The sequence below is a fragment of the Coregonus clupeaformis genome, chromosome 37 (assembly GCF_020615455.1).
Source record: "Coregonus clupeaformis isolate EN_2021a chromosome 37, ASM2061545v1, whole genome shotgun sequence".
NCBI lineage: Eukaryota > Metazoa > Chordata > Actinopteri > Salmoniformes > Salmonidae > Coregonus > Coregonus clupeaformis.
Window position 1 is genome coordinate 14,063,271 of NC_059228.1, and position 12,679 is coordinate 14,075,949.

The 12,679-nt window shown below is 48.9% G+C and overlaps 1 protein-coding gene across 1 annotated transcript in view; it reads left to right on the plus strand.

Annotated features, from left to right (window-relative positions):
* The window catches only part of LOC121553354 (ankyrin-3), a gene marked incomplete at both ends in the record, with an annotated part of 222,040 nt that overhangs the window by 187,914 nt on the left and 21,447 nt on the right, over positions 1 to 12,679 (plus strand). Inside the window, 1 exon segment of the mRNA XM_045211551.1 lies at positions 10,415 to 10,558. Coding sequence (XP_045067486.1) covers positions 10,415 to 10,558 — 144 coding nt within the window.

The following is a 12,679-nucleotide window of genomic DNA, read 5'->3' on the forward strand; positions in this document are numbered from 1 at the left end:
GAACCAGCCCTGTGACTGTAGAGAACCAGCCCTGTCTGACTGTAGAGAACCAGCCCTGTCTGACTGTAGAGAACCAGCCCTGTCTGACTGTGGAGAACCAGCCCTGTCTGACTGTAGAGAACCAGCCCTGTGACTGTAGAGAACCAGCCCTGTCTGACTGTAGAGAACCAGCCCTGTGACTGTAGAGAACCAGCCCTGTCTGACTGTAGAGAACCAGCCCTGTCTGACTGTAGAGAACCAGCCCTGTCTGACTGTGGAGAACCAGCCCTGTCTGACTGTAGAGAACCAGCCCTGTCTGACTGTAGAGAACCAGCCCTGTCTGACTGTGGAGAACCAGCCCTGTCTGACTGTAGAGAACCAGCCCTGTCTGACTGTAGAGAACCAGCCCTGTCTGACTGTGGAGAACCAGCCCTGTGACTGTAGAGAACCAGCCCTGTCTGACTGTAGAGAACCAGCCCTGTCTGACTGTAGAGAACCAGCCCTGTCTGACTGTAGAGAACCAGCCCTGTCTGACTGTAGAGAACCAGCCCTGTCTGACTGTAGAGAACCAGCCCTGTCTGACTGTAGAGAACCAGCCCTGTCTGACTGTAGAGAACCAGCCCTGTCTGACTGTGGAGAACCAGCCCTGTCTGACTGTAGAGAACCAGCCCTGTCTGACTGTAGAGAACCAGCCCTGTCTGACTGTAGAGAACCAGCCCTGTCTGACTGTGGAGAACCAGCCCTGTGACTGTAGAGAACCAGCCCTGTCTGACTGTAGAGAACCAGCCCTGTCTGACTGTAGAGAACCAGCCCTGTGACTGTGGAGAACCAGCCCTGTCTGACTGTAGAGAACCAGCCCTGTCTGACTGTAGAGAACCAGCCCTGTCTGACTGTAGAGAACCAGCCCTGTCTGACTGTAGAGAACCAGCCCTGTCTGACTGTAGAGAACCAGCCCTGTCTGACTGTAGAGAACCAGCCCTGTCTGACTGTAGAGAACCAGCCCTGTGACTGTAGAGAACCAGCCCTGTGACTGTAGAGAACCAGCCCTGTGACTGTAGAGAACCAGCCCTGTCTGACTGTAGAGAACCAGCCCTGTCTGACTGTAGAGAACCAGCCCTGTCTGACTGTAGAGAACCAGCCCTGTCTGACTGTAGAGAACCAGCCCTGTCTGACTGTGGAGAACCAGCCCTGTCTGACTGTAGAGAACCAGCCCTGTCTGACTGTAGAGAACCAGCCCTGTCTGACTGTAGAGAACCAGCCCTGTCTGACTGTAGAGAACCAGCCCTGTCTGACTGTAGAGAACCAGCCCTGTCTGACTGTAGAGAACCAGCCCTGTCTGACTGTGGAGAACCAGCCCTGTCTGACTGTGGAGAACCAGCCCTGTCTGACTGTAGAGAACCAGCCCTGTCTGACTGTGGAGAACCAGCCCTGTCTGACTGTAGAGAACCAGCCCTGTCTGACTGTAGAGAGCCAGCCCTGTCTGACTGTGGAGAACCAGCCCTGTCTGACTGTAGAGAACCAGCCCTGTCTGACTGTAGAGAACCAGCCCTGTGACTGTAGAGAACCAGCCCTGTGACTGTAGAGAACCAGCCCTGTCTGACTGTAGAGAACCAGCCCTGTCTGACTGTGGAGAACCAGCCCTGTCTGACTGTAGAGAACCAGCCCTGTCTGACTGTAGAGAACCAGCCCTGTCTGACTGTAGAGAACCAGCCCTGTCTGACTGTAGAGAACCAGCCCTGTCTGACTGTAGAGAACCAGCCCTGTCTGACTGTAGAGAACCAGCCCTGTCTGACTGTAGAGAACCAGCCCTGTCTGACTGTAGAGAACCAGCCCTGTCTGACTGTGGAGAGCCAGCCCTGTCTGACTGTAGAGAACCAGCCCTGTCTGACTGTAGAGAACCAGCCCTGTCTGACTGTGGAGAACCAGCCCTGTGACTGTAGAGAACCAGCCCTGTCTGACTGTAGAGAACCAGCCCTGTCTGACTGTGGAGAACCAGCCCTGTCTGACTGTAGAGAACCAGCCCTGTCTGACTGTAGAGAACCAGCCCTGTCTGACTGTAGAGAACCAGCCCTGTCTGACTGTAGAGAACCAGCCCTGTCTGACTGTAGAGAACCAGCCCTGTCTGACTGTAGAGAACCAGCCCTGTTTGACTGTAGAGAACCAGCCCTGTCTGACTGTGGAGAGCCAGCCCTGTGACTGTAGAGAACCAGCCCTGTCTGACTGTAGAGAACCAGCCCTGTCTGACTGTGGAGAACCAGCCCTGTGACTGTAGAGAACCAGCCCTGTCTGACTGTGGAGAACCAGCCCTGTCTGACTGTAGAGAACCAGCCCTGTTGACTGTAGAGAACCAGCCCTGTCTGACTGTAGAGAACCAGCCCTGTCTGACTGTAGAGAACCAGCCCTGTCTGACTGTAGAGAACCAGCCCTGTCTGACTGTAGAGAACCAGCCCTGTCTGACTGTGGAGAACCAGCCCTGTCTGACTGTAGAGAACCAGCCCTGTCTGACTGTAGAGAACCAGCCCTGTCTGACTGTAGAGAACCAGCCCTGTCTGACTGTAGAGAACCAGCCCTGTCTGACTGTAGAGAACCAGCCCTGTCTGACTGTAGAGAACCAGCCCTGTCTGACTGTAGAGAACCAGCCCTGTCTGACTGTAGAGAACCAGCCCTGTCTGACTGTAGAGAACCAGCCCTGACTGACTGTAGAGAACCAGCCCTGTGACTGTAGAGAACCAGCCCTGTCTGACTGTAGAGAACCAGCCCTGTCTGACTGTAGAGAACCAGCCCTGTCTGACTGTAGAGAACCAGCCCTGTCTGACTGTAGAGAACCAGCCCTGTCTGACTGTAGAGAACCAGTCCAGGCTGTCTGACTGTGGAGAACCAGCCCTGTCTGACTGTAGAGAACCAGCCCTGTCTGACTGTAGAGAACCAGCCCTGTCTGACTGTAGAGAACCAGCCCTGTCTGACTGTAGAGAACCAGCCCTGTCTGACTGTAGAGAACCAGCCCTGTCTGACTGTAGAGAACCAGCCCTGTCTGACTGTAGAGAACCAGCCCTGTCTGACTGTAGAGAACCAGCCCTGTCTGACTGTAGAGAACCAGCCCTGTCTGACTGTGGAGAGCCAGCCCTGTCTGACTGTAGAGAACCAGCCCTGTCTGACTGTAGAGAACCAGCCCTGTGACTGTAGAGAACCAGCCCTGTCTGACTGTAGAGAACCAGCCCTGTCTGACTGTGGAGAACCAGCCCTGTCTGACTGTGGAGAACCAGCCCTGTCTGACTGTGGAGAACCAGCCCTGTCTGACTGTAGAGAACCAGCCCTGTCTGACTGTAGAGAACCAGCCCTGTCTGACTGTAGAGAACCAGCCCTGTGACTATAGAGAACCAGCCCTGTGACTGTAGAGAACCAGCCCTGTCTGACTGTAGAGAACCAGCCCTGTCTGACTGTGGAGAACCAGCCCTGTCTGACTGTAGAGAACCAGCCCTGTCTGACTGTAGAGAACCAGCCCTGTCTGACTGTAGAGAACCAGCCCTGTGACTATAGAGAACCAGCCCTGTGACTGTAGAGAACCAGCCCTGTCTGACTGTAGAGAACCAGCCCTGTCTGACTGTAGAGAACCAGCCCTGTCTGACTGTAGAGAACCAGCCCTGTCTGACTGTAGAGAACCAGCCCTGTGACTGTGGAGAACCAGCCCTGTGACTGTAGAGAACCAGCCAGACTGTAGGGACTGATGCTATGGCTCCTGTCTCATGCTAGTCTTCTCTAGCCAGTCCCTCCAGGATTCTGCGATCCCTACATATTATGTGAAGTGTTGTATATTTGACCAATCACTGCACTATTTCTGCATAAAAAATATAAAAAATCGCAATATTAACGCATAAAAGTGATCCATCGCCGCAGTACAAGAAGAGGACTCACAATTTCAACTCAACACTGCACATTTACCTCGTATGGTCCAATCAACCCTAACCCTAACCCTAACCCAATCAGGTCCAAGATGGCGTAGCAGTGCGGTCGTGTTTTCTGTAGTGTCCTCGTGTAAGCCTGTTTTCAGTTTTTTTTGTCTTTTTCGTATATATTTCTCAATCTCACGTTCCATCCTTTAACTAAATATACTTTCCTGCAACCCGCCTCACCCAATGTGGAACGGATTCTATTATTTCTTTATACAACAACTTTTTATCTAGGACCTCCGGCTGAAACTAGCCAGCTAGCCAGCTAACTAGCTACTTGCTATTAGCCACCGTTAGCGGTTTTCACCACTGTCCGTGGCCTGCACTACCTACCAGCCAGCTCTAGCCTGGACAATTATCGGCCAGTCTGCACATCGCGCTATCGAGCCAGAACATATCGGATTTTCTGCCTGAATCACTGGACCTTAACACCGGATCATCGCAACTAGCTAGCTGCAACCGAATGGCTGTTGTTGTTGTTGGCTAATCAACACTGTCCCGAAGCAAGCCCCAGTTAGCCTTGAGCTATCCTCGAGCCAGGCCCATCTCCCGGCTATCTACATCTCTGTCAACCGGACAGGACCTCCTAGTGTCGACACGGAGCCCCGCCAATCCATCACGACCGGTCTGCCGACGTAATCGTCTGATGTGGTTTCAACAGGCTTCCCGTTGCGACGACCACGAAGATCCATCTGCTAGCCCCGGCCCGCTAGCACACGCAATCAACAGCCGTGCCTCCTGCTCACCTGTGTCGTAGAAGCCACCGAACTGCTCCCGGACTCAACTATTGCTGATCACTGGACCTTATGATCACTCAGCTACACAGCTGATGCCTGCTGGACAGTTCCTTTATACGGTACCCCATCCTGTTGATCTGTTTAGCCTCAGCTCAAACTTTCGTCGCCATTACCAGCTGTTGTCTCGAGTAACACCTGTGATTGCTTTATGCCTCTCTCCCATGTCAATGTGCCTTGCCTATTGCTGTTTCGGTTAGTTCTTTACTGTACTTTTTCACTGTAGAGCCCCCAGTCCCGCTCAACCTGCCTCAGATTTACATTTTACATTTTAGTCATTTAGCAGACGCTCTTATCCAGAGCGACTTACAGTTAGTGAGTGCATACATTTTTCATACTTTAGATAGCTCCTTTGTCCCACCCCCCACACACGTGGAGACTGGCTCAATCGGTGACTCCAGTGATGCTATCTCTTTCATCGTTACCCAACGCTTAGGTTTACCTCCACTGTACTCATATCCTTCCATATCCTTGTCTGTACATAATGCCCTGAATTTATTCTACAACGCCCGGAAATCTGCCCCCTTTATTCTCTGTATCCAACGCACTAGAAGACCAGTTCTTAAAGCCTTTAGCCTTTAGCCGTATCCTTATTCTATTCCTCCTCTGTTCCTCTGGTGATGTAGAGGTTAACCCAGGCCCTGCAGCCCCCAGTATCACTCCTACTCCCCAGGCGCTATCATTTGTTGACTTCTGTAACCGCAAAAGCCTTGGTTTCTTGCATGTTAACATCAGAAGCCTCCTCCCTAAGTTTGAGTTATTCACTGCGTTAGCACACTCCGCCAACCCTGATGTTCTAGCACACTCCGCCAACCCTGATGTTCTAGCAGTGTCTGGATCCTGGCTCAGGAAGCCCACCAAAGATTCAGAAATGTCCATCCCCAACTACAACATTTTCCGTCTAGATAGAACTGCCAAAGGGGGTGGAGTTGCAATCTACTGTAGAGATAGCCTGCAGAGCTCTATCATACTATCCAGGTCTGTGCCCAAACAGTTTGAGCTTCTACTTCTAAAAATCCACCTTTCCAGAAATAAGCCTCTCACTGTTGCCGCTTGCTACAGACCCCCCTCAGCCCCCAGCTGTGCCCTGGACACCATATGTGAATTGATTGCCCCCCATCTATCCTCAGAGTTCGTACTGCTTGGTGACCTAAACTGGGATATGCTTAACACCCCGGCCGTCCTACAATCTAAACTAGATGCCCTCAATCTCACACAAATTATCAAGGAACCTACCAGGTACAACCCTAAATCCGTTAACATGGGCACCCTCATAGATATCATCCTGACTAATTGACCCTCTAAATACACCTCCGCTGTCTTCAACCAGGATCTCAGCGATCACTGCCTCATTGCCTGTGTCCGTAATGGGTCCGCGGTCAAACGACCACCCCTCATCACTGTCAAACGCTCCCTAAAACACTTCAGCGAGCAGTCCTTCCTAATTGACCTGGCCCGGGTATCCTGGATGGATATTGACCTCATTCCGTCAGTAGAGGATGCCTGGTTGATCTTTAAAAGTGCTTTCCTCTCCATCTTAAATAAGCATGCCCCATTCAAAAAATACAGAACTAAGAACCGATATAGCCCCTGGTTCTCCTCAGACTTGACTGCCCTTGACCAGCACAAAAACATCCTGTGGCGTACTGCATTAGCATCGAACAGTTAGGAAAGCAAAGGCTAGCTTTTTCAACAGAAATTTGCATCCTGTAGCACTAACTCCAAAAAGTTTTGGGACACTATAAAGTCCATGGAGAATAAGAGCACTTCCTCCCAGCTGCCCACTGCACTGAGGCTAGGAAACACTATCACCACCGATAAATCTACAATAATCTAAAATTTCAACAAGCATTTTGCTATAGCTGGCCATGCTTTCCACCTGGCTACCCCTACCCTGGCCACCAGCTCTGCACCCTCCGCTGCAACTTGCCCATGCCCCCCGCTTCTCCTTCACCCAAATTCAGATAGCTGATGTTCTGAAAGAGCTGCAAAATCTGGACCCCTACAAATCATCTGGGCTAGACAATCTGGACCCTTTCTAAAATTAGCAGCCGAAATTGTTGCAACCCCTATTACCAGCCTGTTCAACCTCTCTTTCGTATCGTCTGAGATCCCCAGAGATAGGAAAGCTGCCGCGGTCATCCCCCTCTTCAAAGGGGGTGACACTCTAGATCCAAACTGTTACAGACCTATATCCATCCTGCCCTGCCTTTTGAAAGTATTTGAAAGCCAAGTTAACAAACAGATCACCGACCATTTCGAATCCCACCGTACCATCTCCGCTATGCAATCTGGTTTCCGAGCTGGTCATGGGTGCACCTCAGCCACGCTCAAGGTCCTAAACGATATTATAACCGCGATCGATAAAAGACAGTACGGTGCAGCCGTCTTCATCGACCTGGCCAAGGCTTTCGACTCCGTCAATCACCTCATTCTTATTGACACTTTAAATAGCCTTGGTTTCTCAAATGACTGCCTCGCCTGGTTCACCAACTACTTCTCAGATAGAGTTCAATGTGTCAAATCGGAGGGCCTGTTGTCTGGACCTATGGCAGTCTCTATGGTGGTGCCACAGGGTTCAATCCTCGGGCCGACTCTATTCTCTGTGTACATCAATGATGTCGCTCTTGCTGCTGGTGACTCTCTGATCCACCTCTACACAGACAACACCATTTTATATACATCTGGCCCTTCATTGGACACTGTGTTAACAAACCTCCAAACAAGCTTCAATGCCATACAGCACTCCTTCCGTAGCCTCCAACTGCTCTTAAACGCTAGTAAACTAAATGCATGCTCTTCAATCGAACGCTGCTGGCACCCGCCCGCCCGAAATAGAATCACTACTCTCGGCGGGTCTGACCTAGAGTATGTGGACAACTACAAATACCTAGGTGTCTGGTTAGACCGTAAACTCTCCTTCCAGACTCACATTAAGCATCTCCAATCCAAAGTTAAATCTAGAATCGGCTTCCTATTTCGCAACAAAGCCTCCTTCACTCATGCTGCCAAACATGCCCTCGTAAAACTGACTATCCTACCGATCCTTGACTTCGGCGATGTCATTTACAAAATAGCCTCCAACACTCTACTCAGCAAATTGGATGTAGTCTATCACAGTGCCATCCGTTTTGTCACCAAAGCCCCATATACTACCCACCATTGTGACCTGTACGCTCTCGTTGGCTGGCCCTCACTACATATTCGTCGCCAAACCCACTGGCTCCAGGTCATCTATAAATCACTGCTAGGCAAATCCCCGCCTTATCTTAGTTAATTGGTCACCATAGCAGCACCCACCCGTAGTATGCGCTCCAGCAGGTATATCTCACTGGTCATCCCCAAAGCCAACACCTCCTTTGGCCGCCATTCCTTCCAGTTCTCTGCTGCCAATGACTGGAACGAACTGCAAAAATCTCTGAAGCTGGAGACTCTTATCTCCCTCACTAACTTTAAGCATCAGTTGTCAGAGCACTATGGCCTATTTATTGCCTTACCTCCATAACTTACTACATTTGCACACACTGTATATAGATTTTCTACTGTGTTATTGACTGTACGTTTTTGTTTACCCCATATGTAACTCTGTGTTGTTTTTATCGCACTGCTTTGCTTTATCTTGGCCAGGTCGCAGTTGTAAATGAGAACTTGGCTTACCTGGTTAAATAAAGGCAACAAAAGTTTTCCCTCATCAGCGCATTTTCGTGATAAATTGGTCAAAATCATTGCATATCGTCATGGAAAATGTCATAATTGCTGCTGAAAAATCAAGCATTTTAGCCTGCAGATATCACGAAAACTCTCAGCGGAAACCTCAAGGAACTGTCTACTCTCAGATAAGTCATATTACCGGCTATATGTTGGTCACTTATCATAAGAGCTTTTTTTCTAATAGTGATATACTGTATGTATTTCATTATACACTGAACAAAAAAAGAAACGCAACATGCAACAATTTCAACGATTTTACTGAGTGACAGATCATATAAAGAAATCAGTCAATTGAAATAAATTAATTAGGCCCTAATGTATGGATTTCACATGACTGGGAATACAGATATGCATCTGTTGGTCACAGATTCCTTAAAAAAAAGTAGGGAGGTGGATCAGAAAACCAGTCAGTATCTGGTGTGACCATTTTCCTCATGCAGCGCGACACATCAGGCTGTTGATTGTGGTCTATGGAATGTTGTCCCACTCCTCTTCAATAGCTGTGCGAAGTTGCTGGATATTGGCAGGAACTGGAACACGCTGTTGTACACGTCGATCCAGAGCATCCCAAACATGTTCAATGGGCGACATGTCTGGTGAGTATTCAGGCCATGGAAGAACTGGGACATTTTCAGCTTCCAGGAATTGTGTACAGACCCTTGTGACATGTGGCCGTGCATTATCATGCTGAAACATGAGGTGATGGCGGCGGATGAATGGCACGACAATGGGCCTCAGGATCTCATCACGGTATCTCTGTGCATTCAAATTGCCATCGATAAAATGCAATTGTGTTCGTTGTCCATCGCTTATGCCTGCCCATACCATAACCCCACCGGCACCATGGGGCACTATGATCACAACGTTGACATCAGCAAACCGCTCGCCCACACAACTCTATACACGCTGTCTGCCATCTGCCTGGTACAGTTGAAACCGGGATTCATCCGTGATGAGCACACTTCTACAGCATGCCAGTGAAGGTGCACATTTTCCCACTGAAGTCGGTTACGACGCCAAACTTCAGTCAGGTCAAGACCCTGGTGAGGACGACGAGCACGCAGGTGAGCTTCCCTGAGACGGTTTCTGACAGTTTGTGCCTAAATTCTTCGGTTGTGCAAACCCACAGTTTCATCAGCCGTCCGGGTGGCTGGTCTCAGACGGTCCCGCAGGTGAAGAAGCCAGATGTGGATGTCCTGGGCTGACGTGGTTACACATGGTCTGCGGTTGTGAGGCCGGTTGGACATATTCTCTAAAACGACGTTGGAAGCGGCTTATGGTAGAGAAATGAACATTCCATTCTCTGGCAACAGCTCTGTTGGACATTCCTGCAGTCAGCATGCCAATTGCATGCTCCCTCAAAACTTGAGACATCTGTGGCATTGAGTTGTGTGACAAAAGTGCACATTTTAGAGTGGCCTTTTACTGTCCCCAGCACAAGGTGCACCTGTGTAATGATCATGCTGTTTAATCAGCTTCTTGATATGCCACACCTGTCAGGTAGATGGATTATACATACACATACAATATTCAGTTAGTATAAAAAAACACTATTTGGACATTTTGTTACTATAAAAACGGTTTCAAGTCAAACTCCTCGTTAAGGCCAAGTGGAGATAGTGTGTTGAGCCTGTGGATCCAGAAAGATTCCATTTGAAGAAGTTTCCTCTCAATGTCCCCTCCCCTGCGTGACGTCTTGACCGTTTCTATTCCAGTGTATCTCAGAGAACCAATAGGAGGTCCAGCTTGTACAAAATGAACAGCAACCAGATGTTTTGTCTCACCTGTCCGTATATTGCTGCGGTGCTCACTGATCCATGTCTTTTATTTCAGCTCATGAAACATCGTTTAGAACATGGGGAGGAAGTTGCTGTCAGGATGTTAAGATGTGATTAGTAAACTGTCCTCAAATGTTTGAATACTGTTGTGTATTGCTGTATTAAGTATATTAACCAGTTTGTCTGTTTCTGTCTTTTACTGTAGCGGATTCCCTTACGGAGGTCCTGACTAAGATCAATCGGATGGATATTGTGAAATTGCTGGAAGGGCCAATATTTGACTATGGTAACATTTCAGGCACAAGATGCTTTGCTGATGATAACGCAGTTTTCCTGGATCAGTGTGATGGTAAAGTTTAGCCCCATCTAGCGTAACTCTATCTCTTTCTTTACCTCTCCTTCTTACAGAACAAGCCAGGCTAAACTAGTCGAACATAGAGCCAGTCAGGCTAAACTAGTCGAACATAGAGCCAGCCAGGCTAAACTAGTCGAACATAGAGCCAGCCAGGCTAAACTAGTCGAACATAGAGCCAGTCAGGCTAAACTAGTCGAACATAGAGCCAGTCAGGCTAAACTAGTCGAACATAGAGCCAGTCAGGCTAAACTAGTCGAACATAGAGCCAGCCAGGCTAAACTAGTCGAACATAGAGCCAGCCAGGCTAAACTAGTCGAACATAGAGCCAGTCAGGCTAAACTAGTCGAACATAGAGCCAGTCAGGCTAAACTAGTCGAACATAGAGCCAGCCAGGCTAAACTAGTCGAACATAGAGCCAGTCAGGCTAAACTAGTCGAACATAGAGCCAGTCAGGCTAAATTAGTAGAACATAGAGCCAATCAGGCTAAACTAGTCTAACTAGAATCAATCTGAACATGATGATGACAGATCAGATGTTGATTTTATATTTAATACAGCCCCCTGAAATCAATCAACACTGATACTTTTCCAACATTGCTGTGTGTTAATGACCCTGTCAGGGGGCATAGAGCTCTACTACTGCATGTGTGACTGTATTTATGTTGTGTTCAGTATAAAATAGCATGCTGCTTAATAAGCCTCTGAGGAATCACAACTCTAACCTATCTGATCTATAAGATGTTCTTAATTTGACCATGAGAGCAAAGTTTATTTCATTCAGATGGGTTAAAGATTTGGTTGATATATTGTTCTATAATAGTTATGTTATGTGTATACTGATTTGAAAAATACAGTAATGTTTAACACACTACATTTGTCACATTTATATGATTGTCAAATACATGAAAACATTATTATGTTAACCAATTTCTATGGCATATGGTTCCTGTCTGTTAGATAGTGGTGTATTGTGGTACTGCTAACCTCCTGGTCTGACAGCATGGCTGTGGCTTTAAGGACCCTCTGCTTGTTATAGGGCTGTTAGTTAGTACCTCTGGTTTCTCTGAGCCTTCCTACCCTGCAGTTATCCTGCTTCTGACTCGCTGAACCAGACCATCTAACCCCTCCCTGATAACTCTGCTGAACCAGACCATCTAACCCCTCCCTGCTGATAACTCTGCTGAACCAGACCATCTAACCCCTCCCTGCTGATAACTCTGCTGAACCAGACCATCTAACCCCTCCCTGATAACTCTGCTGAACCAGACCATCTAACCCCTCCCTGATAACTCTGCTGAACCAGACCATCTAACCCCTCCCTGCTGATAACTCTGCTGAACCAGACCATCTAACCCCTCCCTGATAACTCTGCTGAACCAGACCATCTAACCCCTCCCTGATAACTCTGCTGAACCAGACCATCTAACCCCTCCCTCTGATAACTCTGCTGAACCAGACCATCTAACCCCTCCCTGCTGATAACTCTGCTGAACCAGACCATCTAACCCCTCCCTGATAACTCTGCTGAACCAGACCATCTAACCCCTCCCTGATAACTCTGCTGAACCAGACCATCTAACCCCTCCCTGCTGATAACTCTGCTGAACCAGACCATCTAACCCCTCCCTGATAACTCTGCTGAACCAGACCATCTAACCCCTCCCTGCTAACTCTGCTGAACCAGACCATCTAACCCCTCCCTGCTGATAACTCTGCTGAACCAGACCATCTAACCCCTCCCTGCTGATAACTCTGCTGAACCAGACCATCTAACCCCTCCCTGCTGATAACTCTGCTGAACCAGACCATCTAACCCCTCCCTGATAACTCTGCTGAACCAGACCATCTAACCCCTCCCTGATAACTCTGCTGAACCAGACCATCTAACCCCTCCCTGATAACTCTGCTGAACCAGACCATCTAACCCCTCCCTGATAACTCTGCTGAACCAGACCATCTAACCCCTCCCTGCTAACCTGCTACCTGCCCCTCCCTCCCTGCTGACACCCTCCAGCCAACACACTGTACTGTTAACATGCTTAACATATAGTACCTAAGTGGACTGTTGGCAGCTCTGCTACTGCCTTGTGTGGCTAGGCTAACAACGCTAGGCTA